Source organism: Lactuca sativa, chromosome 5 (assembly GCF_002870075.4).
Source record: "Lactuca sativa cultivar Salinas chromosome 5, Lsat_Salinas_v11, whole genome shotgun sequence".
NCBI lineage: Eukaryota > Viridiplantae > Streptophyta > Magnoliopsida > Asterales > Asteraceae > Lactuca > Lactuca sativa.
The window spans coordinates 334,710,537-334,738,204 of NC_056627.2; the positions used below are offsets into that span (position 1 = coordinate 334,710,537).

General features: G+C 37.6%; 1 protein-coding gene across 2 annotated transcripts; it reads left to right on the plus strand.

Moving 5' to 3' along the window:
- The first annotated feature begins 24,078 nt into the window (after positions 1-24,078).
- Positions 24,079-27,031, plus strand: LOC111921001 (E3 ubiquitin-protein ligase SINAT2). 2 transcript variants are annotated; one of them, XM_023916564.3, is made up of 4 exons: positions 24,079-24,326; positions 25,676-25,942; positions 26,024-26,410; positions 26,485-27,031. In XM_023916564.3, exons 2-4 carry the CDS (start codon positions 25,676-25,678, stop codon positions 26,803-26,805), a joined length of 975 nt encoding a protein of 324 aa, XP_023772332.1. In that variant the 5' UTR covers positions 24,079-24,326; the 3' UTR covers positions 26,806-27,031. The 2 variants fall into 2 exon arrangements, with proteins under 2 accessions (XP_023772332.1, XP_023772333.1); XM_023916565.3 differs by lacking the exon at positions 24,079-24,326 and adding an exon at positions 24,367-24,759.
- The last annotated feature ends 637 nt before the right edge of the window (positions 27,032-27,668 follow it).

Sequence of the window (27,668 nt, forward strand, 5' to 3'; positions counted from 1 at the left end):
TTGAAAAATTTTGGAAAACCGAACCCGAACCTTCGGTAGGTTTCAGTTTTGAAAAATTTTGGAAAACCGAACCCGAACCTTCGGTAGGTTACGGTTTTGAAAAATTTTTAGAAACCAAGGAATATAGACTTGCAAAAAGGAAATACTTTTGATAATAAGATAAACAACTTTGTACAAGAAATTTACAACCAAGAAAACTACCTTTGAAATGATGAGCGAGTGCAGATTATTCAACCGAACCCGAACGTTCGGTTTATTTCGCTTCTTACGTTTGAGATCGAGAGGTAGTTTGTGGTACTGATTCTGATTCCATCATACCTAGCCCTTGTAGAATTTTGTTGAATGATGCTTCAGGAAGAGCTTTGGTAAAGACATCAGCCAGTTGATCAGTGGTTCTAACAAAGTGTACTTCAACGTTTCCATCTTCCACATGATCTTTGATGAAGTGATACCTCAGTGCTATGTGTTTGGTTTTGGAGTGTTGCACTGGGTTATGACAGATCCTAATTGCACTTTCAGAGTCGCAATATAGTGGGATCTTTTTCATATTGAGTCCATAGTCTCTGAGTTGACTCTGGATCCAAATCACTTGAGAGGTACAGGATGCAGCTGCAATATATTCTGCTTCAGCTGTAGACAAAGACACACACGTTTGTTTCTTCGATTGCCAGCTAACCAACTTCCCGTCAAGGAATTGGCAGCCTCTAGTGGTGCTTTTCCTGTCTAATCCACATCCTCCAAGGTCTGCATCTGAGTAGGCTTGAACGAAGAAGCCTGAATTGGATGGATACCATAGACCTAAAGAGGTAGTTCGCTTGAGATATCGTAGAATGTTCTTCACTGCAAGCATGTGAGGTTCGCGTGGTTTTGCCTGAAATCTAGCACACTAACAAACTGAAAACATTATGTCAGGCCTGCTAGCAATGAGATACATCAGTGAGCCTATCATATGTCGATAAAGCGTAATATCAACAGCCGGTTTGTCCAGGGATAGGGTGAGCTTGGTGTCGAACGCCATTGGAACTTTAACTTTGGAATCTCCAATCATGCCAAATTTTGCTAGGAGAGTCTTCGTGTAAGCTTCCTGATTGATAAAGATGCCTTCGGGTCCCTGTCTAATATTTAAATCAAGGAAAAAGTTAATAGGACCCATTGAGCTCATTTCAAATTTAGTCTCCATCAGCTTTCTGAACTCAGCCGTTAAGCTGGGATTCGTAGAGCCAAAGATGATATCATCGACGTAAATTTGAACGATCATAAGGTGGTTACCTTCCTTCTTGCGAAAGAAGGTTGGGTCAACCGAACCTTGTTTAAATTTGGACATCTTTAAGAATTTAGTCAGCGTTTCATACCAGGCTCTCGGAGCTTGTTTCAGTCCATACACGACTTTATCCAAAATATAACAATGATTAGGATACCTTTCATTTACGAAGCCAGGAGGTTGCTCCACGTATACTGTTTCTTCGAGTTCACCATTGAGGAATGCACACTTGACGTCCATTTGGTAAACCTCAAAGTTTTTGTGGGCAGCATAGGCTAGAAATATTCTTACAGATTCCAGCCTAGCTACAGGAGCGAAAGTCTCTTCATAGTCAATGCCTTCCTCCTGACAGTATCCTTTCACGACCAGACGTGCTTTGTTTTGAATTACGTTTCCTTCCTTGTCCATCTTGTTCCTAAAGACCCATTTAAGACCAACAACCGAGGCATCTGGAGGAGTTGGAATAAGACGCCAGACTTTGTTCCTTTGGAATTCATTTAGTTCGTCTTGCATAGCTTGAACCCAATCGGAGTGATCAAGAGCAGTTTTAACTGTCTTTGGTTCAACTTTTGAGACGAATGAATTAAACATGCAAAATTCGACTTTAGAAAACAAGGAAGTCTGTTTTGCCTTGAGTTGTGATCGAGTCAGAACTTTTTCAGATATATCACCAACAACTTGAGAGACAGGATGATCGCTGGTCCATTTGGTGAGAGGTGGGTAGTTTGGATCAAAGGTTGAATCTAATTCAGCATTTATCATTTCTTCTGGTTCGGACTAGCTTTCATAGTCGTAAGACATATCAGCATGCTCCCCCTCGATAGATGAGCTTTCAGGAATGTCTTGAGAATCTTGAGCTACAGTGATTTCTTGTGGTGCTGAGCTTTCTGGCGTTGATGCACCTTCAGATGATGAGGCACTTTCGGTTGGCAAAGTGCTTGGCTCCCCCTCAACTTGCGAGGTCGGCTGAGTGGACGATGGTTGATCCTCCCCCTCGACTGAAGCATTGTGTGGTGGAGAATCATCAGAACCTGATCCTCCTTCATTCATTCTTCTTGCAGCATCTTCGACAATTTGCTTCATGTGATCTACCTTGTTGTCTGTTGCGCCTGCTTCTGATAGAGTGGCTTTCTCTGGTTCATCAAAGAGCTCCATGAACTTCTCGAATAGGTTAGCGATCGATACTGTGACTTGGCCAGTTTGAGGAAAGATTTCCTCAGCTGTGTCTTCATTGGCCTTTAGCTTTTTGACATAGCTATCATCAAAAGTCACGTAGTAAGTCTCTTCGATTTTCCTCGAACACTTGTTTAATACCCTGTATGCTTTAGAAGTGAGAGAATAGCCCAGAAATATTCCTTCGTCGGCTTTTACATCGAACTTGTTGCGGTGTTCTTTGGAATTGAAGATGAAACACCTTGAACCGAACACATGAAAAAACTTCACATTGGGCTTCCTGTTGTTGAGAATCTCATAAGGAGTGAGCATGAATCGCTTGTTGAGATATGACCTGTTCTGTGTAAAACAAGAAGCAGAAATAGCATCAGCCCAAAAATAAAGAGGTAAGGAAGCGAAACTTAGCATGGTTCGGGCGGCTTCACACAAAGATCGGTTTCGTCTTTCGACAATCCCGTTTTGTTGAGGTGTGTAGGGAGCTGAGAAGTTGTGACTAATTCCCTTTTCCGCCAGGAATTCTTCGAATTCTCTATTTTTGAATTCCAGACCATTGTCGCTCCTGATGTTGCGAACGACCTTTTTCAGCTGTACTTCAATCTGCTTGATGAACACCTTTAACTTATGAGTCGCTTCAGATTTAAGCTTCAGAAAGAACACCCATGTAAAACGCGAAAAGTCATCAACAATAACAAGAATATACTTGCTACCACCGATGCTTTCGATAGATGATGGACCACACAAATCGATATGAAGTAATTCTAGTGGTTCAACAACTTTAGTGTTTATTATAGATGGATGACTTTGACGACTCTGCTTCCCCATTTCACATGTAGCACACAGATGGTCGCTATCGTACTTGAGCAATGGAAGACCTCGAACATGACCTCCAGTGACAAGTTTGTTGATGTCCTTAAAGTTAAGATGAGAGAGCCTTCGGTGCCACAACCAGCTTTCATCAGATTGCGCTTTTGATAACAAGCAGATAGCTGGGTTTCCTTTGATGGGTTTGAGGTTTAGAGGAAACATTTCACCTTTACGTTCGGATTTGAGAATAACTCTTTTCGTCTTCTTCTCAATTATTTCAGAACCTTCATCGTCAAATGACACTTTGAGACCGGTACCTCCAACAAGCTGAGATACACTGATGAGGTTGTGTTGTAGTCCTTCCACGTATGCCACCTTCCTTATCATGAAATCACCGTTTGTAATCATTCCATAGCCTTTTATGGTGCCGAAGGAGTTGTTCCCGAACTTGACGTTTCCACCATTTGAAAGAGACCTGTATTCCCTTAACTCTTCCTTCCTACCTGTCATGTGACATGAGCAGCCACTATCAATATACCATTCTTCGTCAAACTGCTCGTCACTGATAACCTGCAAAAATTAAGCAGATTTAGGAACCCAAAGTTTCTTGGGTCCACGTGAGCCTTTCGCAGGAACAGGAATAGTAAGAGAGATGTCAACAAGATATGTTTTTTTTATTAGTGTTGTTTCATCTTTCTTTTTGATGGTAAAAACTTTAATTTTGTTAGGATTTGGTGCTTTCGGTTTTGACTCTGGATTAGACGCTGAAATCTTCTGTTTTCCCTTTTGTTCAGCTGATGATTGAGATTTTTGAGAAGAAACAGAATGGATTTTAGAGCGAGGTGGACAAGAGTTGGAAGAATTAGTAGAATTAGATGAGATAGAATGAGAGAGCTTATATTGAGATGACTTCTTGACTGGAGACTCTAGGTGACCCTTTTGCTTTTGATCTCTTTTGATTTCAGAACCGAACCTTTGCTTTCGGTTGGTGTAGTTTTCTGAACCAAACTTTTGCTTTCGGTTGAAATCATTCTCAGAACCGAACCTTTGCTTTCGGTTGACGTTTTTCTCCGAACCGAACCTCTGCTTTCGGTTGTTGTGGCTCTCTTGCGATTCAACAGGATTTTTCTCTGACTTTAAGTTTTTGTCTTGATGTGAGAAATAGGCATTCTGAGATTGCCAAAACTGTTTTCTTTCAGAGAGATTCTTCCTGTATCTCTGATTCCTTTGCCGTTTTTGATTTCTCATCTGCTTCGGTTGATGATGGATGTTAGCTTTCGGTTTTGGTTTTTCTATGGCTGGTTCACTCTGAACTGAGGAAGTTTCACTTGAAGATGTGACTTCTTTTGCTGGAATTCCTTTTTCTTGAGGAATGTCTTTCGTACCGCTGGTGCTTGGCACATCAAAGTTATCAGGTTTATTCAAGGGTTCTGGTACGTATCTCCCTTTGCTTTTCCATGAGGTCCTTTCAGACAAACCTACTGTTTCATAAGAATTATAGATTGGAGCTGACCAGAAGAACTCATCGCAGCCATCAGCATTGTCTTCATTTACTATAGCTGTGAGTTCAGCAGTCTGATGTTCGGTTACCCCTGTGACCTTGTATACCTGATTTGGAGTGGTTCTAACCTTTTGATATACTACGGCCTTCTCTGCAAGAATCGGGGACTTTTGTTGGGACAAATGAGCGAACTCCACTGAATTTTCTGAAATTAGATTCTCGTGGTTTTCAGGTTCGCTTTTTACAAATTCTGAACAGTCAACCGTGTCCTCTACAGAAATTTCACTCATATTGTCGTCCTCATTAAGCTCAGATGCATTTTCAACATCAATTTTATTTTCTGAGCTCAGGTTGGAGTTTAAAGAATCAAATTTTTGTATAGTTTTGGTTCTCAGTTTCAGTCTATCATTTTCATCCAAAAGGTTTTTAAGCATGTCCTTATGGTCCTTGGATTTAATGAAAGATTCTATTTTGTCCAGTCCATACATATAGGTCGGATTAACGTCCTCAGATGAAATAACACTCTCACAATTATACGCTTCTGCATCAATTTCATCCTCCTTAAACTCAAGGAAGGGTAAAATCATGCGATGAATCTTTTGTCCTATTTCACAATCCAAATGAAGCTGAGTAATATTAGAGTAAAGACGTTTAGCAATCAGACAAAAAACATTTCGCTGTTTCAAAAGCTTTAAATTATCTCTTTGTAAATAAATGTTTTCATCTTTTATTTTGATTAATTCTGACTCCTTCAGTTCGATCCACATGCGTCGTTCCTCACTCTTCGAAGACACCCTGCTTAATTGGTCAGTTAGGTTAGAATTGGTGACTCGAGTTTGAGTTAAACTACTATCTAGATGAGAGATTCTTGAATTAACACTTTTTAGTTCCTTTTCATATGAGCTTTGTGGGACTTTAAATGAGATAAAGATGGATTGTACCTTCTTGATCAGTTCGTCGAGCTCGTTGAACTGCACGCTGAGCGGCTTAGCTGTAAAGCACATATCCTGTTGCTCCTTCGGTTCATTACTCCCACCATCAGTGTTGTATCCCCTCATCTGAGATACGTCGGATACCATCAAGCATCTTCCTCCACTGCTTTCTTCTTTAGCCACATAAGCCTTTCCATGAGAAGGCTTCCTCACTTCATCATCTTCAGAGTCGGTTGACCAAACCACCACGCCACCGAACTCATCATCAGCTACCGAACTCTGCACAATTAGAGCATTCATAGAGGGATTAGCGGTAGATTTCTTCTTCCTAATTTCATCCAGCTTTTTCTGCAACAAAGCTTCTTCATCCTTTTCCTCATCCTTTTCAGCCATCTTTTTGAGGACACAATCATTTGCATAGTGGTTCTTTCCTCCACAATAGTAGCAGTTTACTCCAGAATCACCCTCAGCCTTCGGTTCCTTCTTTGATTCTTCAGCCTTCGGTTCATTTTTAACCTTTTCAAAGCTGTAACTCCCCTGCCAATTTCGGTTTTTGTTGGTGGGGAATCTCTTTTTGATGAACCTCTTGGGGTTAGACACCATCATAGCATAATCCTCAGACGTGAGGTCATAATCCTCCAAGTTGAGGTCTTCGTCCTCCATCACAGCTTTACTTTTGGAAAAGAGAGCTAACGAACCTAGGCTTGAAACCACATTCTTCTCCTGCAACACGATCTTCTCCTGAGATTTCAAGATGCCCACCAGTTTTGCCAAAGAGTAGGATTTAAATTGCTCGTGCGCTTTAACTGTGGACACAACTGCTCTCCACTCGGATCTGAGACCGTTCAAAAATGTAACCTTCTGCTCAATAAGCTTCCTTTCGATGTCATGTTTGATCATCTTGCTAAGAAGATGATTGAAGCGATCGAACGTTTGGGTCACAGTTTCTTCTGCTCCTTGCTTGAATTCACCAAACTCAGACAAGAGTAAGGTTTGAATGGAGTGTTCGAGATCTTCGTCTGTAGAGTACAGTTCACGTAATCTGTCCCATATCTCTTTTGTCGTCGTGCATGAACTCACCAGCCTGAAAGTATCGGACTGAAGGGCGAATCTGATCAATCTTAACGCCTTGATATTGCACTGAAATTTATCTTTTTCATCTTGCGCAATATCTTTAACATCTTTCAGAAGATCATTATACTCCTTTTGAGTTTTAATAATCCTTGAAGTTGCTGAATGAGAAAAAGGTCCATTAATGATTGCTTCCCAGATGAGGTATCCATTATCCTCAGATCCTATAACATAATCTTCAAAGTGATGCGCCCAGACTTCATAATCATGGGTGTACAGGATGGGAATCTTCATTGTTGATCCAATGCTATTCGAAATATTGATGGGATTCGATTGCGACTCATCCATAATGATCGAATAACCTGTTCAAAGATCAGACTTGTAATAAATCAAATTAGGGCAAAACAATAAATATCGAGATACGTCAATAATGAGATGACGGCTCAATAAATATCAGTAATTGCGGAATAACCCTAATAGAAACCTTTTTCACAGAAAAGAAGTGTATCGATTACACAGCCTCCTGCTCTGATACCAATTGATAAGTTAAAAGCTAACTTGAAGATCGATTAGATCTATAAAACAGGTAACGAAATAAACAAGTAAACAGCAAGAACACAATAATGGATTAAACGATGTCGAATGATTAATAAAACAATCCTCAGAAGAGCTCGATCAAGAACTTCAACTGTAGAGGATTAGGGTATACAAGAACGATAAAGAATATAAACTGTGAACTGTCGTAATAGCTATCGTCTTCTAGATCGTTTTCCTAACATGCATGCAAGCACATTATTATATAGCAAACCCTACAAGCTCACGGTTGGACAGGCCCAAACCGGAGTGCAAAACTTGGACTAAAAACCGAGCCCAATGACGCAATACAAAATAAATCCTACGCTACCCAACAGAATTGAAAGGACAAGTTTTTTCCGCTTTTTATAAATAAAGAAAAATTTTGATTTTGTCTTATTTTATGTTTCCTTGCAATGACATTTGTGAAAATTGTTGTTTATATGTTTCTATTAATAGCAATGTTGAAAATGCTTAATTCTTAGTTATATCAATTATGGTAATGTTGTGATTTTCTAAGTAAGGAAAGATTCTCATCACCCAAGTTTCAATTGGATAGAAACTTGGAATCACGTGATTTGAATTATATGATGTATGAAAATCTTGGTACTTGGGAAAATTGAGACAAATTCCTTGTTCGCATTTGTATGTGAGAAAGTCTATTCGTCAGAATTTACCAAAAGTTTAGTAAATATGGTTATGCTTACAAGTTTAAGTATAATTCTAATACCTTGAAAAGTTTCAAAGTATAAGCATAACGAATAAGAAGAATCAATTAGGCAGAAAGATAAAAAAATTCTCCAATCTGAAAGGAAAGGAGAATACTTTAGTATCATGTTTTATGATCATCCTTATGATTATGGAACCATATCACAATTTATCCTCTAAGGACACCTTAGTGCACTTGTATGGCTAAGAAGAGGAATCGACAATTGTTGAAATGGTTAAATCAAGAATATGAGTCATACTTCGTTCCAAAATCCAGTCTTAGAGTCACACTCCAAGATTGTGCCTTGAGTGATATAATCTTAAGAAGGTTTATAACATTCATCAAATGTTGAGTAGAAATGTTTCTTACTCTTGTACATTTGGAATCGGTAGTTGTGATGTTTTGGCTAAAATAAAGACCAACTAAGACCAATTAAATGAAGTGTTTTTCTTGATAAGAGCCTGCACTAACTCTTAAATATTTGTTTGTAAAGGAATGTTTCTTCACAAGAGAATCTTATATGTCAAGAGGTCAGTGGGAGTCTTAAAGAACTTGAAAAGTTTCAAGAGCTAATCAAAAGTAAACCTATTGTTAATCGCTAGCACACGCCTTGAGGTTCGTAGCATATCGTGTTGACACATTCTTGTTTCTGTGTCATTCCAGTTAAGTTGACTATGCATGTGAGTTCTATGAGTCCTCATTTGATCGCATAAGGCAAAGCACCTTGATCAGTGAAAGTACATTGATCAGTGTGGGTGAGTTGTTCAATAACTTGGAAGTAATGGTAGGCCCTTGTGCTACCAAATGGCAAGAAATTAAGATTGAACAAGTTCAGTCCATATGAGTTCGGATTTGTCACAAACCTTGTCTTGTGATTATGATTATGAAAAATTCATATGGATCGGAGCACATGCACCATAAAATCTAAGCGGCAAAGGTTTATCTCCGTTTCATAAAAGGATTGTGAGGAAACGCTTTCACTAAGTAGATTTAAAGAAATAGCAGTTATGTTAATTGCATTCTCAATTTGATTATGGTTACAACATCCCTCTTCATAGTTCGAATTGTGAGAAATGGCAGATAGTCTGAACATTCGGGACTTACTGATGTAAGTTATGAAATAGTTTAGACACACATATGAGCTATCTAAGGAAAGGTGTATGAGTTTGAGAAGCCTAGATAAATTCTTATCGAAGCATCTTGTATCAGAAATCTGAACCTTGGTAAGAAAGTCAATAAGTATTGATTTCTAGAAGTCCAACTGATTTCTGGGTACATGTCAAATCTAGTGGGAGCATAAGTGTTATGCCAATAAAGAAATAATTATTATGCTAGTGGGAGCAGAATTATTACGTTAAGTGTTGCGAGTTAGCAATACTATTTATAGGAAACAAAGTTTGATTTGCAAAGTTGCAGAGTTTGAAAAGTTATTTTGCTATAATAAGGGAGAGGATACTTATAATTTATTTCAAATCTAAAAGTTGTGAAGTGTTAATCAGACTTAGTCATGAGCGTATATGAATAACAGGTTGAAATGTTTCAACATTGGAAATTCTAAATATGAAAATATTATAGCAAAGGACTAATCAAGTGTCACGTCTTTATGTAAGACATTATGAATCGTATCCTATATGCTTCGGGTATAGGATCGATTGCATATGCTATAATAGTCGCATATTCTAATTTTTCCAAATGCCTACGCATCAGGAGGGAAAAAGGATTGGAACCAGATATGACTAAAAGTAGTTAAACAACCGTCAAGGACAATCTAAGGTTTGCTAAGGATTGGTCATTTGTGAGCAGTTGGGAGTATAGTAAATGAATGGATCATATTGACCTTATTATGAATAGATAGGATTCTATTAAGAATGAGTTGTCATATGGTAAATATGAAAATGTTTCCATAATGGGAGTTGGATGTTAAGAATCTATGTGTAGGTTGGAAACTTTTATGCAAGAAGGATGTTCAAAGGAATGTACTTTGAATGTGAGACTTGATATCTATGAAGTTGTCTTGTAGCAATCTCCAAATGGAACGCTTTGTAAATACCATTGACAAAGTCTCTATGACTTTGGTGCCTTGACATTACAAAAGGATAATTGGATGTGAGTTTAGATCTTACAAGATTCTAATAGTGACAAGAATTTTGTATTCTTACACTTATAATAAGGATTAGGGAATTGTGAAATGAGCATCATTGAAAATGTGTTCGACTGATCTATTTCACAAGGTAAGGACCATATGCAAACATAGTGTGCAAGCTTGGAGCATGGGATAACTGGTGTTTTAATTCAAGTATTAAGTTGATTAGTCGAAACATTATACAGTGAATAATGTGTAATCAATATGGTTGAGACCATATTGGATTGGATTATTCTTGTGTTTCTCTTTGCATGTTTTACTTCCTGAATAATAAGATTATTCAAACATCCATAGTCAATCATACTTTGGAAGTAATTAATGAGGTAAGACTGTCATGAATCCGACTGTAGATTATCTAAGTGTTTAGACATAGCACAAGTTTGTTGCAGTACGTGTTCATGAATACTCCTGTAATAAGATTTGAGTATTGGATTAAACCCACACTCATCTGAATCACCTCATGGATTTTATCACGAGTGATTGTGAGACGATAATATCTTATATTCTTGAAACAAAGACATATGAGTTGTAGTTTACAAGTCGGTTTCACACTGATGATACGTAAACGCAACAGCAACTTGGTGTTATAAAACGTATTATTGTGTGTGATTTGATGAGTAAATTAAGCAAACATATGAGTCAAAGTTTATCCGTTCCTTTTACCCAGAGTGGGATAAAAACAATATATATGGGCCCCTCGATGACTTGGTGATGACATCCTAAGCGCTTGGCCAAGCCTGGACTAAGTTGATGTGTTCAATTGTAGTCTGATTATCAGTCGGCATAAGTCGGAAATCGGGAAACAACACATCGACAGATAGAATGATTATAATCCATGTGTCAGTCCATACGATATCTTGTAGAATGGAGGAATATTTGATTCCTTATCGAAAGGTCGCGATTCTGATATGATCAAAGTTCGACAACGACTTTTGAGAGCTACGATTGCTAATCGGATTTTGAAGTTACATTTGCAGTTATAGTTATTAGACTTATCCAAGTGGGAGATTGTTGGGTTAAGTGTCTAAGTCCATAGCTATAATTGGTATGTACTTGACCCGATAGTAGCATGGTCCTTTTGGGTTGCCTTCACCGGAGCAATTTGATAGGATGGATTAGGAGTGTTCATTTGGATGGATCGGTTTAATCCGATCCGATCAAGTGAATCCAAATTAATTTCGGTTTTCAAAACGTAGATCCAAATAGTCCAAACTAAATTCAAATCTGATCCGATCCAACCAAATTATAATTCGGTTGGATCGGTTTTTTACAATTCGGTTTTCAAGAATCAAGACATTTAAACAAATATATAACTTTAGTATTAACTTACTCTATAATATAAACTAAAAAATATTGTTTAATTAGTTGTGAACTAAAACTTATAAATAACTCTCAAGAAAAATATATTATAGTTTACTACTTTATAGACAATTTTTTTTTATAAGAAGTACATATTAAAGTATTATAATTGATGAAAAATTTTAATATATTAAAAGAATAATTTAGTAAATTTATAATTTTTAAAGATATATATTAAAAAGAACAAAATAATAAATTGTAATTCGGTTTTTTTGGACTATTCGGTTTTTATTTTATAAACCAAAACCAATCCGAAATTCAAAATAATAATTCGGTTTTGCTAAAAACCAATCCAAAAATCCGAATATCCGAACCAAATAGTCCGATCCAAATTGTCCAATTGGACAATTCGGTTTTATCCAAATAGTGAACAGTCCTAGGATGGATATTTGAGAAAGAAGTTATTTGTGATTTATTGATATAATAAGAATAATATATTAATTGAGAAATCATATTATTTAATCAGTATTGATCAAGAATTAATTTGGAATTAATTTAGTGATCAAAAGAGACCGATTAAATTTAAAGGAACTGATTAGGTAAATCAGTAATATTTATAGTTTAGGCTAATGATTCATGTTGATTAGGGATGAGCTAAATCTATGTGAGACTCCATGAAGATTTAGTCCAAAGGGTCTATCATATGGATCATTGAAATACCTAAAGGCTTAGGTAAATTCAGGTTTTATTGATGAAACCATAAGGATTCCACACTATAAATTGAACCCTTGCACTCCCAAAATCATCACTTGTATTCCAAGGTGGAACCCTAGCCGTTTTTTGTGCCTCCTAGCATCACTCTCATTATCCTCCATTTGATTTTGGTTTTTGTAACATATTAGAGGTATCACACTTGAGGTACGAAGCTCATGAAAGGCCAAGAATTACAAGCTACAACGAAGAGGTATTCATCTAACTAGTTTTTATGTTGTATATCTCCAATTTCATGCTAGCTAGGGTATATGCTTTGGATAAAATGAAATTGCATGTATAACTTGAGAAAACTTAGATCCAAAGCATCTAGGGTTGTATGTGCACCATAGGATTGTTATAGTGCTCAAAACCCATTAGACCTTGTGGAGACTCTTCCCCCTCCCGTATCTGAAAAACATATGCGGGAGCTTGTTGGATTGCTCCCGACAGAAGGGGTAAATGTTGGTTATAGCGGAACTGCCTCGTCTTCTCAACTGGGTGTTGGGGCTACTTTCCTAGGCCATTCTCCGGCCTCTGCTTCTGATAATGTTACTGTGGCGGCTCAAGCAGGAAAAAGTACGACTCCTATCTAGAGAAAACGAAGTGCGCATGTGGTGCTATCGTCGGATGAAGATACCGAATCTGATGGTGTGGGCCTCCGTCCTCATAAGAGGCGAAACATAGTGTTTGTGCCCAAGCTTCTTGTCGGTATTGGTGATGTTCTTGGTGATGGGTTTGCTACGCCTAGGTAGAAAGAGATAGTAGTTGTGCCCAGTTCTTCAGAGACATCGCCTTCTCCGTTTATTGACTCGCTCACGGTTGATCCCGGTGCATGTTCTGTCCTTGGAGGTGCATTGGGCGTATCAGGAGGCTTTCTTTCATCGGATGCACCTTACACGATTGAAAAAATGAGGACTGCGTCCCATCCCTTGGCTTTTGAAGCTTACATTTCATGATGGGCGGTTACTAAAGACTCATTACTTTCGAAAGACATTGCCGCTCAGGAGTGGAGTTATTGTGCTCATCCTCCAGCCACAATGAAGTTGCTTGTGGCCCAATCGGGTGCACGCATGGCCATCAACCTTCGCTACGCAACTGCTCAAACTTCTGCCCTTATGGTTGTTGCCGCTGATCTGATTTGCCGCCATGGCATAAATGAAACTCAGCTGAAAACTTTGCAAGATGTTGTTGCTAGCTTGAAGGGGGAACTTCGTGATTCAGAGGCAGAACGTCGGAGGCTATTCGAGCAATATTGCATTGTAGCCTATGAGAAACCTACTTTGGAAGATCATGTGGCCACTCTGGAAGACCAAGCGGAGCGACTTGAAAGTCAAGTGAGTTCTCTAGCTCGAAAGAATGGTGTTCTGGTGAGGGGGTTATCCAGGTGCCGACATCAACCGGCCCGTGCCCGGTTTGACGATGCTATTTCCCGTGGCAACTTGCAATGGGTGTTGTAAAAGGGCGTCGTCCGAGTAATCAATAAGATTATAGAAAGTGAGGAATTTACCAGTAGGATCCAAGGTTTACAGAAGGCGTGCAAGGCCCTTGGACTAGAAAAAGGGAAACAGTTGGCCCGTCGTCCAAAAACTTATAATGAATCTAATGCCCCAGACCTTAATCGTGTCTCGGAAAAGGCCGAACAGGTAGATGTTGCCCTTTCGTTCCTTGTTGAGATGGATTTTGCAGGCCACTTTCGTTTGGGGGAGCTGGACTATGACAGTGTCCGCCAATTCTGTCGTAGGCCGGGTCCGGTAAGTTCTTCATCGGACTCTTGGGACTGATTCTTGTTTTTCCCCTTTTGTTTATTTTATAATGTATTCGCACTCCCTTGTATGGTATGTGTAATGAAAGATATTGGTTGCCAACGGCAAAGAACCATGTACTTTGTGCTTTGCACTTGGTATATGAATGCTTTTTCTGTATTTCGCATTAGCCAATGATATCCTCAGACTAGGATTATTTGACATTTCCACTGTAATTCTTTTCTCCATATTCCCTTGTTCTAGGTTTCGCGTTAATTAGCCAGTGTGCGTTTTAGACGTCGTGTAACCACTACTGCTGGCTTATATGCTTTCGACAACCATTGACTTGTATGTTTAGTCGGGTTTCTTACGTTAATTCACAAAATGTCAGCCTATGTTCTTGGCTATATACTTTGAGATTTCGCTACCTACGTTCTGGCCGAGATCGTCACCTTAAGACTTTTTACTGTCTGATTTTCAAGGGAAAGGTTATGAATCTTTTAGGACCCCTTTTTTATGCCATTAATTGAAGTTTGTACATTCTCAGCTATGAGATATTAGTAGCAAGTTTTAGGTAAAGATTATGATTCTTTGAGACCTATGGTTGCATCCTTGTATAGATTTTGCTCAAGCAACATAGGTGATCAGCCGTTGTTGCTACTTGGAAAACATACACAACCTCTTTACTTTGTGTTTTTGTAATTGGTTAAACAGAATTATGGAAATCTCTTTCAAAGCAAAAATTATATTGACTATAAAAATGAAAAACACAAAACATTAGACTCTAAATGTCTAAGTGCCAGGGAGCGGACCTGGTCTCCGCGCTGACACTTGGAGTATGGTTATCCTATGCGGAGTTTGACCATACTCCTTTTTCTAAGTTTTTGTTTTATTTCATTCGGGCGCTCTGTTGTGGTTGTCTCGTCATAGCTATGTGTCCTTTTCTCATTTCCTCCAATTGTTTCTTTCTAACTTTGGGTTCTTTTCTGTTTCTACTACCGGGTCTTGGTGTGAATTTCTCCCATCACCGCCTGTCGAACTATTTGGGGTGTCTAGGTTGCAACCTGTCCTGTTGAATGTTGTGTTTTTGAAACTGGTGTGATATTTCAGCTATTGCTCCCCTTTTCCTTGGCCCAATATGTGTTGTGGCCTTAGGGAGTGTCTCCCCTTGACTGGGTAAGAATGTCGCTTGCCCTTTTCTGTGCATGCCAATTAATCTTGTGTTTCACACGGTTATTCTGGGTTTTATTGTTATCATCAGAGACCCTGTTTGGTTCCCCTCTACAGTGGAGCTTGTGTGCTAGAGTGATTGATGCTCCGTTACTATTTTTGTTGTTACCAATGCCCAACTTCTTCATCTCAAAGGGGTTTTGTTCATCTTCAATACTGGTGAATAGTTGATTCAAGTCTCGAATCATTCTTTGCATGGGCGTGGCTTGGCCACTGATTGCGGGCTGGACTGGTGCTCCTGCCCGCGAGTAAGCATTCCCCTGTCTTGCGATTTTTCCCCTGAGTTCTGGCTGAACTATCTTCGGATAAGTGTTTACTTCTTTCCATGACTGGGATGATGCAAGTTGTCTGAATGCATCTCAGTGCCTTTTCCTTGACTCGCTGGCCAGCGTTTCTGCTGTCGCTGATCTTCTTTGTCGATTCTCCACTTTCTGAAAACTTTCACTTTGACACAATCTGATTTCCTTCTTTGTTTCCTGTTGGGTATTGCATTCATTATGTGTCCTTGTTGCTATGACTGTCGCCGACCCATCTCTTGTGCTGAATTTGAGAATGCCATGGAGGGTGGACGAAATCGCTTGCAGTTGAAAGAGTGTGGGACGACCTAGTAGGATATTATGTTTTGTCGGACAGTCAACGACCTAGAACTGATCAAGTACTCTCGTTATCTGCTCTACCCCATCATGACTTACTAGTGTAAACGGGAGCATGATTGTGCCTGCTGGCCAGATGCCATGACCAGTAAACCTAACTAGCGGGCCCTGTTGTGGTGGTTGGAGTTACTTTTTCCACTCGATAGGAAACCGCCGAGGGCAGTGCTCATAGATTACATTGACCCTGCTTTCGTTATCAATGTATACATGCTTGACACGTTTTTGACTAATGAACCCTATGATGTGCAGTGGGTCATTTGGGTCCCAATGTTATGGTCTGGGATCACTTGTGGAAAAGGCTATGTTAAGCATGTTTTAATTGTATACCATAGCGCTGGCTTTTTGGCCTTGACAACCGCTACATGGGCGAGGCCCAATGATGGTTAGTATCTCTAACCTTTTATCATGTCCCTTTCCCCCGTCTTTTTGATTTCTAGGTTGGTGTTGGTCTTCTGATCAAATTTTGTTTTGAGCTCTTTTGCTATGTCAGGTGTGTTTCTAACCAGTTGTTTCTCATCTATCTCCCTTTTCAACACAGTGCATTCGGTGGTATCATGAGTTTTCCTCTTGTGGTACTCACAGAACTTGTCCTTGTCCTTGCTCTCCTTTGATGGAGTTTTGTTGAATGCATGGACATCTGCATGACCATTTCTATTGTCATATTTGTTGAATGGCCTGTACCTCCTTGACATGTGTCTAGAGTGGAGATTGTGTTTCTGTTGGTTACCCTCTTGCCTCTCCGGCTGAGTTGAACTTGGTCAGGACGCCGCATCCTCCAATTCGATGTACGCGTTGGCTACGACTTTGAGAATGGCCTCCTTTCGCTCTTCTCCTTCAATTTGTCTCATGTATTTTTCCACTTTGAACTTGAGCTCGTCCCTAGATCTGGGGACTGCCCCTTGCATCTTCTTAGATAGGGGCCCCAGAAGTAGACCTTAAGTGAAGGCGCTCGTCACCATGAACTCTGCATGTCTTGGGACGTTCAAGGTAGCTAATGTGAATCGATCGTAGTAGGTATGAATCGACTCTCCTTCTCTTTGCTTACACGCCATCACATAGTTGGTGTCCCCTTTCCTTTTCTTAACCGCATGAACCATTTTCCTGCGTTTCTTGTTAGGGTTCATGGAAAATAGGTGTTGGTGAAGCGACAATCCATCTTAAGAGATGTCATCATCCACTCGTAGTTGTCGATGTTGTCATTTGGGTCAAAAGTGTCGTCGTATTTCGGCATGTTCGGTATCATCGCAGTGTGTGGGGTCTCGTATTGTAGTAGTTCATGGCTGAAATTAGAGCTTGCACTTCGCATGGGGTTGTCCATGCACGAGTACGACATACCACCATAGGCCATATGTTGTTGCGCCAGGTAGGGGTTCGCGTACATCTAGTTGCTGTTGGTGTGACATCCCCTAATTGCTCGGCTAGAAAAGACCGATTTAATTTATGCTTTTTAAAATAAAATCAGAGAAATCTTTTTAAAAGATGTTGCGGAATTGGTCCCCAAAACAAAACATGATAAAAGTTTGTCAAAACCTTTCTTTAAGAAATATATAATTGCCTTTTATATCAAAACCTTGGGATGTCATGTTCCGATATAGATCAAAAGCATAAACAAGACATTATAAGCCTTACAACAGTTATTTATAACTATTGGCCTATAATCCAAAATCACTCATCATCATCATCCGACTATGCTTGGGGTCCACTACCTGTAATCATAAAAGCTGAGTGGGTCAGGCTTGGAAGCCTGGTGAGCATATAGGGTTTTCAACCCACAATACATAATTTAATATGCTTAAACATCAATCAATCAACTGAATTACCCCCAACCCTATTATCTCATTTATTTCTTAAGGGTTTACCCTAAGAATCAACTATCACTCCTTCCTAAGGATTCATCCTAAGGAATAGACACAAAGTCACCTCGTCACCGGGGTTTATATAATGGGCACTAAGTCCATAGCTGCCAAGGTTTATTCAACATGTGCTAAGTCCATAGCTCTCGTTTATTGCTAGTATTATTTACATGTATTCCCCCCTGCAATACATGTCAATGGGTTTTTAGAGTACAACAAATGAACATATAGTTCATTACACCTACAGGTTGCGAGCCTAATAGTGTTCCACAGACTGTCTAGAATAGTCCATGGTTGTCATCCATACTCTACTGAATGACGGGGGCCCACGTTTGGGTAAGGGCTTTTCTCATATTGCATCACTCACGCCACACGTTTGGGTAAGGGCTTCACCCCTCACTATCAACTCAAGATCTCATTTCACCACTTACTCTCAACTCATGATCTCTATCACTGATCATCTCATCTATCCAACTCACCTTTTATCACACCCACTATTTCATCTACCCATGTTTTACCCAACATTTTTCGTAGATAAAAAAACATATACAATTTAAATTATTTAAAACCTGTATAAATCATTCCTTTAACACCCATCTCAAATAAACAAACAATATATATTCACACAGCACGTATTTTATGTAAAACACTTCATATCTATGTATAAGGTGAAAGTAACTACACACTCACTTGATTTAATGAAAACCGGGCAGCAATTCGTTTCCTAAGACCGTTTCTAATAAAACTGGGAGTTTTATTAAGAAACCGGGCTCTGCAAAGGTCGGGCTTCGAAACCGAAAATATAACTTTTCCGGGCTTCACGGGCACTTCGTGGCACTTCCGAGGGTTATAATCGATACCGGGGCTTCGGGGAATGTTAAGATGAAGAAAATATGGAAAAGGGGCTAAATATGGCAATTTCTTAAAAATATCCGAGAAGGCTCGCATCCTTCTATTTATAGGGTGGAGCTTCTGATCGGACGGCTGAGAAGCCTCCAGGTGGCGAAGATCCCAAGGCTCGCAAAGATGGCTCGCACGTGGGCTGCGCGTGCGAAGTGGCTGTTGGCAGCTTGTGATTGGACTGAAGCCTATGTCCGAAGTAGGGGCATCTGTGGCTTCATGCGAGGGCTCGGTCACGTGCTAAGAGGGTACGTGTCGCATCTCTACTAGACCACTTCGGATCAACTCACGAGATCGGATGACTCAGCAGCTCAGACACGCGTCAGATGCGAAGCGAGGACACGTGGCCGAAGTCCACGTGTGCGAAATTCCTCGGTTTTGGGGATTTTTCTCGTTTTTCGCGCCAAAACTTCTAAAATCCATAACTTTCGCATACGAGCTCCGTTTTTGACGTTTCTTTATTTGCACGCATAGGTAAAATTATGCTCTACAACTTTTGTTTAGACTTCGTCGGCTAATTTTGACTTTAATTTTTATATTATTATTTTTAACAGACCGGGACAGGAAATCCGTTAAAAATTCATAACTTCTTCATCCGACATCCGTTTTCGTCGGACTTTTTACCGTTGTGCTACTAATGACGAGACCTTCGATTCTTGTTTAGGTCGTGTCAGCTAAAAATCACTCGATCTAAAATTCAAGTTTTTGGTTGTCAACTGCTAAGTTGAAACTTCGAAAAATCATAACTTCCTCATACGAAGTCAGATTTGGGTGTTCTTTTTATCGAACTTCTCGGTTTAACGAACACTATGAGATCCATAAGTTGATGCATGAATGATTTTTAAAAACATATATAAATATATATATATATATATATATATATATATATATATATATATATATATGAAGGGTATTTTGTGTTATAGTTATAATATTTGAAACGAGTAGTATTGAATTCCCCGGAAAACCTGATGTTTCCCGATGCTGAAATGTATTCGTGATTACTGATTTTTGTATTGTCTTAAAGAATGAATATTGAATGAATCCATATTGTATATAGTCCTAATTTTGTCTACTTTGATTTCTCGTAAGCCTTAACAAATGAAGAGAAGGAGAGTATTATGTCCCACTACTATCGTAAGTTCCTTAGGTTGTCGTGGATGCGAAAGACACGATGGTCCAACTCGCATTTGATTACTGTGACCTTACTAGCTTTTCTAGCGGGACACTTTGGCCCACTAGCACACAAAGCTATTGAAAGTCCTTTTATAAAATATTGGGTCATTAAAGGCCCAATAGCATATAAGCGTTATCCCTTTGGGCCCAAAGATCGTGTTGGTGGGCTTGTAAGGCCCAACAAACATGATTTGAAACTCATAAGCCCAAAGTTTGTAGATTTACTCATTGTAGTCATCACGTATCTATTGAAGTGTTTTGATTTAACGTTTGTTGTTTTGTATTGATTCGAGACCGAATCAATTCGTTTATAACGATTTTTGGTATTGAAGATGTATTCATTTTTCGTTTTGTCGTTAGTTGGGTATCTTGTATTTTGCCTTAATGAATTAATTTGTTTAAAAGTAGAATTTGACCTTTTCACTACCCTTATTTTATAAAAATGACACTTTTAGTCCTTTATACAAAAGAATTTCATTTTTAGTCCTTAAAAACATTTTCTTGACACTTTTGTATCATAAACTTGTTGAAAAGACATTTTTAACCCAAATTGTATTTAGTAAACGGTTTTAGCCCTTCCAGATTGGTGTTTCTTGGTTAGAACCCCAAATTTTGCAATTTTTACAGTTTTGGCCCAAAATACAAAAAGTTCACATTTTTGATCCTTTTTGGAGTTTAAAAGCATTTTTGACCTTAGAAATGGTTTTATTTCACTTCATGTCCCCTTTTTTTACAGAATGTTACAATTCAGCCCCTTAAAAACTTTAATTTTCACAATTTTGGGCTTATTGGGCCGAAAAGCCCATATTTAGCCCAATAACTCAAATTTTTGCATTTTAAGTCCTTTGAAAAATCTAATATTCAGAAAAATGATTATAAAATCTGTTTTGACTCTTTTGATCCTCAAGAAACCGTTACTTGGCAGTTTTTACCCCAAGTTTTGTATTTTTAACATTTTAAGTCCTAAAATGGGTTTTATGTTAAAGTATGTTCCTCATAACCTTATAAGCTATTTTTCTTAACTAGCTTAGTGTAAAAGAACTTAGTTTTTGTTTGTTTCCTTTCTCATGTCATAGATCTCGAATTATCACCTCTTTTTGTTACATATTTATCTTTAAAACACATAACATCACACACATACATGCATAAAATCACACATAGCATACACATACACATAGATCTACACGTTCTCTTGTATTATCCCCCATAAAAAATATGAAAACCGAAAATAGAGGGGTATGAAGCTTACCTTGAGTTGTAGTTTCGGTTTTTGAAGAAGAATAGAAGAAGTTTGATGTTATTTCTCGGCTTTATCAACCTTCCTCGGAAGATCTCGAAATTAGATGATTTCTAAGAGAGTGATCATGATTTTTTATGGATTAGGAAGAGGTTTTTGATAAAACAAAGAGTCTAGGTCATAGATCCAAGCATGAACTTACCTTAGATGATGAGTTTTGTGGAATAATCTCTTTGAAAGCCTTTTAGATCTCGAAAATTTGGAGAGGAGTGGAGAGAGTTTCCTTGAGAGAATTTTGAGTGAAGTGTGTGTGTGTGTGTGTTTGGGTTCGGCCGAGAGGAAGAAAGAGTGGAGAGAAGAGAGAGTGAGTGATGAGATAGGTGCATAGAAGCATAAGACTTTGCATGGAAAACCTCCATGTAAAAATGAGGTGGCACCCACACAAGTCAACTCTTCCTCTTGGTGGGCTTGGGCCGAGAATGGAAAAGGGAAAAGGAAAGAATTGGGCCTTGTATGTTTAAGCCCATTATATGGTTATGTTAGATGATTTTTGGTCCAATAAAAATCAAAGAATAATTTTTATGACCTATTAGGGCTAATATAAAGTTGTTTTGGTCCACTAAGGCCCATTAAAGTTAATCTAAATTATTTTGGGTTCATAAGGCCCAAACATGTTAAGTTTCACGTATATGGGTCCATTAGGCCCAATAAGGAAGTCTTACTTCAAAGTGAACTCAAATTGGAATTTCAAAGGTTTCCAATTCTTTGTTGACCACTTGTAGGGCTTGAATGTAGCATTTGATGGAGTTTTGTTGTTATAGAATGAGCATCATGCATGCTTTCATGTTATTGATTCTTAATTGTTATAAGTGTTGTAGTTACAAGGCACCAAAATTCCTAGTTGTGACATGTATCATTATGGAGATATGTCCGGATGGCGCCAAATGTTGTGATATGTCGGAGATGGTAGGATTGAGATCAACGGTAGGTGTTGAGTTGATTCCTCCTCCTAATATCATTTACAAAGAAAAGAGATGATCGTTAGACAACGTACGGGAGTGGTTACTAGGACGAAGCTCCGACGATCAAGTTAGAATTGATTCTGAGATAAGATAGAGAATGTATGAGAGAAAAAGTGTCCAGTCCCCTTCCCTGTGGGGGAGAAGGGTTCTTTTATACCTGATCGAGAGGCACGTGTCTCCTAACTGATTCTGTTGAGCCTTCCTTCGTAAGACGAGACGTGGCGGATTCGTATTTGAGGATCCTCCATCACGTCTTTTTGTCTCGTTCCCCCATTGGCTAGAAGGGAATCTTCGATATAATGATGATCGTGGCTGTCGTCAGATAGGCAAGTGGAGCACTCTGATTGGCTCCACGTTTGTCGGGGTATTTATTCCTGGGGAGAAGAGGGTAAGGCGTGGTTCTGCCCCTTAATCGCCATAGCAGTGAGTCCATGCAGGTGGAGGCCCGACCTTGGCCTCAGACTAGGTATGACTAGACTCCAACTAGGCCAAACTTGGTGCTAGTTTGACTGTTCTTCTTTAACGTTTATTCTGATGGATACGTTAACACATTTATTTTGCCACATGTCATTTTGTGGTTACTTTAAATTAATTGTTTTCCCCCATGTCCTTTTATAGTTATTTCTATTTTTAAATTCCACCTAATATGTAAACGTATTAATTATAATAAATGTATATTAATGCAATTTCCTTTTAATTTCATATTTCGTTTTTTTTATTACAATTAAAGCTAACTTTCTTCATGGTTTTCGATGCATAATACTGAATTGAGTTTTTTACCCATGTTGAGTTTTTTAAGCTCGATGGTCCATTCTTCATGGTTTTCAAGCCCTTTTGTAGGGAAACGAAGGACAAGTAAGACTTGAGCCAAGGTATCGGTGGTTGAACCATGTGTGATTTGTCTTTTATTGTTAACAACACTATATCCAACACCATTAGTGTATGGGTTCGAACCATGGTTCACGTTATGGTTAGGTAATAGGAACATCCGAGTGTTGGAACCATGGTTCAAGCCATGGTTAGATAATAAGGACACCTACGTGATCAACAAGGATTTTCTCTTTTCTTCATTTGAAAATTGAAAGATGGTCGCAAAGTTTGTAAATGGATGATTTTGGAATATCTATGAAGTTAACGATTCTTGTGAGTGAACTTTTTGTTGTTGGGTTCGACGATGGTGGTGAAAACACAGTGAGCCTAGAAACAGCGCAAGAAAGAAAACGGAGAATGATACATATTTACACAGATCATATAATATACATTAGTTTAAAGATAATTTTCAATTAAGTCCAAATATTTTGGTTATTGGTTAAAAAAAATAATGAAAAAAAAAACCAAAATTTTTGATCAATTAATGAAAAAGCCCCAAAATTTGGATTTGTTAACGAAAAAAGACGAGATACCGGTTAAATCTGTGAAACCTTCCACAAAAAGTTATTGTGAAGTTTTAGCCGATAATATGTTTTTTTTATAAACAAAATTTAATTTTTGACTAAATTGTAAAATAACTCAAAATATTAAAATTTTATTGAGTAAAAATCGAAACTCATTAAAACTTGTATTCAAAATTTGCGTGCGGGAAACCGAAAGAAACTTTTTGGCCCATTGGAAAGCTTAAAGCAGTTAACAATAAATTTTTGTACTTTGATTTTTGTTTTATATATTTTTTTGGTAACACATTATTTAGAGACGTATACATTATTTAGAGACGTATGTATTATGTAGCATACTAGAATACTAGAATTTTTATATATTAAAATTTGATGTGCTTTATTTCTTATGAATAAATCAAACTTTAAATAATATAACGAATTAATATTACTAATACTTATCTTTTTATTATTTTATTTATTTACTTTCTAGTTCATCATATAAGTTTTGTGATGTTTTGATGATTTTTTTAATATTTATTTAGTATTTTTATTTTATTTATAAGCTTAAATTTAAAATCCAAATCGGTAACTAATCTGTTTTTTTATATATATATTTACATTCATGAACAGAAGATTTCCAAAGATAAAAGAAATCAACAAAACCGAAGAAAAATATTAAATTTCAAATATCAGCAACTCGTGTTTCTTGAATTTCAGATATGGGCACAAAGAAAATGGTGACTTTTGCTCTTTGAAATTTCTACTGTGTGCGTTTTTTCCGGAGCTTCCCTTCGTTTTTTTCTTCCATCTCTTCTACTCTTGTGTCTGCTAATTTTCTTTCCCAAGTTTCCATAAAAAAATATCGCATCTTTCTTCCATCTAATTGGAGATTTGAACAATGTGTTCGATAATCGCAACCGGGTATCTCTCTATTTTGTCCCTTCTTCTGTTTCTAATCTGAAATTAGTTGCCTTTTTCAATTAGTTTATTTATATTTTGAACTTGGTTTGTTTGTTTATTTTTGTATTTTTCTCTTGGATTCTTTCATTAATGGCCGATATATTTAACAGAACTCGATAACCATAAAACTTTATCGTTTATGGTTGATACTTGAGATGGGTATGTATGAATGTGATCTTTGTTGCTCGTTCGTCTTTCACTTGCCTTTGATTGTTGCTTACACAGATGGGTTTTTGATAAAATGAAACAGTTCTTCAGCAAAACCCTAGATTTTCAAATCCGTTAGAATATTATTACATTCTAATTTAGGGTTCTTCTTGTGTTGCGATTTTGTTTATTTGGCCACTTCGGTTCAATTTCTCTGCAAAAATGGCAATTTACACACCCAATTGGAGTAAGTCCGTGTATTCTTTTGTTGTCAAAAATCGTTATCTAGGGTTTGACCTTTTTTCATCTTCTTTTAAAAGGAACCCTTATCATTTCTTCATTTTTCTGGGAATTATTTGATTAAAATTGCGAATTTGATGAATAAATTTAGTTTTAATGTCAGATCTGATTTTACCTTTCGGGGTATGACCTGTCCTGTGTAGATGGCTTTAATGTTGTGAATAGTTTAGACCAAAAATCGATTTTAATTAACTGGTTTTCTTTCAATTTCACCTACTTTTATGCCAAATGCAGGATATTAGTTTATTGATGCTAAGAGTTTCATATTGACATTGTTGTTGTTGTGCCTATCATATTTTCCATTTGTTTTTTTTCTCTTAATCATTGGTGTTAAAAGTAGGTAACTAATCTAGAAAGTGACAAAAAAATTGATGATCATTTGGTTGTTGAGCAGGATCTATTTAGCTATCTGTAATCATATCTTCTTTATGCAATGATTAAATAAGTTTAAATTGATTATCTTATGCTTTTTATCAACTCTTAATGAGTATGTGATTTATTTCATGATAAAACATGTCGATGCTGTTTCATAGTATTATTAAAGATGGTTGGTGGGAGAATATTTATAGCACTTAAAGTGGTTTAGAGTTTCACCTACCATTCCTTTGCAATTGCAACATTTCCATTCTAGGTTAAAGATGCTATTATTGAAGGGTATTTTAGACATTTAGTTAACAACTTAATGTTAGTTTCAACTTTCAAGTGTTTGAGTAAAAGTGATTGTGATTATAAACTATGATTCCTTGACATATGCCGGCTTCTTTTTTCTATTACATAGTAGAGACATTTGGTCAAAATTCAGAAGATTTAATATTTATCTTTTTTTTTTTATTATATATATTTATATAAATTATGTTTAACAGATGCTACCTGTGCCTTTTGAGAGCAACAACAATCAAGTGAAATCAGCAAATATCATCAGGATTCCAATGGCTCCAGGTGGAGGTGTATGCAAAGATGTTATTGAATCTCACCCTAAAACTTTAAAGTATGACGTGGCAACAACAAAAATGGATAAAAACATTACAAGGGTAGCAACTGGAAAACATGGAATCCAATCAACAAATGGTGTTCATGAGCTTCTTGAATGCCCTGTTTGCACTACCTTAATGTATCCTCCAATTCATCAGGTTAGTAAAATCGGTTTCCTACAAACAAATTTCTCAAGAATCATCAAATTTTTTAAGTTTTTGTATTTGTTTTCTTTGTAGTGTCCAAATGGGCATACTTTATGCTCAAACTGTAAAGTTCGAGTGCACAATTGTTGTCCAACATGTCGAGTTGAAATGGGAAACATACGATGTTTAGCATTGGAAAAAGTAGCAGAATCTTTAGAACTCCCATGTAGACACCAAACTCTTGGATGCCATGACATCTTCCCTTACTATAGCAAGCTAAAACACGAGCAAAATTGCCGATTTCGCCCCTACAATTGCCCTTACGCTGGATCCGAATGCTCAATCACGGGTGATATCCCATATCTTGTCACACATCTTAAGGATGATCATAATGTGGACATGCATGATGGATGCACTTTCAACCATCGATATGTCAAATCCAATCCACATGAAGTTGAAAACGCAACATGGATGTTAACAGTAAGTAACTAAACCGATATCTTGGTTATGATAAGGGTATTTTGGGAATATGATTATTATTTTTTTGGATGTAGGTGTTCAATTGCTATGGAAGACAATTTTGTTTGCACTTTGAGGCATTCCAGCTAGGAATGGCTCCGGTGTACATATCGTTTTTAAGGTTCATGGGGGAGGATAGTGAAGCAAAGAAGTTTAGTTACTCGTTAGAAGTTGGAGGGTATGGACGTAAATTCACATGGCAAGGAGTTCCAAGGAGCATACGCGATAGTCATAGGAAAGTGCGCGATAGTCAAGATGGATTGGTGATTCCAAGGAACTTGGCATTGTTTTTCTCGGGTGGAGAGAGGCAAGAACTCAAACTAAGAGTTAGTGGAAGGATTTGGAAAGAACAGTGAGAAGAAACTCAAAAAGTGTGTATAGTCTTTTGGTGTTGTGGCTAGATTGGTTTATTATGAGAAAACAAAAACCCTAATGGGGATTGGATTGAGAATCTTGTGATCTTTTGTTTTAGTATTATGAATATGGAACTGTGAAATGTTGGAATGATATTGGTTTATGTATGAACCAAATGATCATGTAATCTTGTAATTTGTTGCGGGATTTGAATGCTTATTTGGAAAATGTTTTTTTGTTGGTTGATGAATAAGATTTCAAAATTATTTACAAATTTTATGGTTTTTTCGATTATGGAAAGATTAATTGCAAAGTAATAATAACACACAAAAATACATGGAAATAGAGAGTTAAGAGTTGCAAGAACCGATTCTTGAGTTTTATCTATTTCTTTTTAACGGATAAGTTTTATTAAATTAACATGGAGCTAGTAAACAAAACAAAAAACAAAATTACAAAAACCGAGACACGATCCTAAAAGATCATCTTTTTGACCCAAAAACCACATAACTTTAAAATATCTAAATACCCTATAAGCCATAATTTTGTTAAAATCACTGCATTCATTTTCAAGCACTATATATGTTTATTAAGACCCGGGTTATCCACTTAAGAAAGTCATGCTCTTATTATAGTACCAACTACCAAGACAATAATAATATCCCACCAATACTCAATTATTTGTCTTCGGATATAAGAAGCCACAACACAAAAATAAAAGACAAAATTGTAAATTTTGTCCATATGGTTTGTCAAAATTAAGACCAAAAAGTTTTGGAGTTGTTTCAGTGGTCTAAAATAAGAATTTTTTTACGATTTTGGTCCTTGGTAATTGTGAAAGTACTATTTTGCCTATCATTTTCTT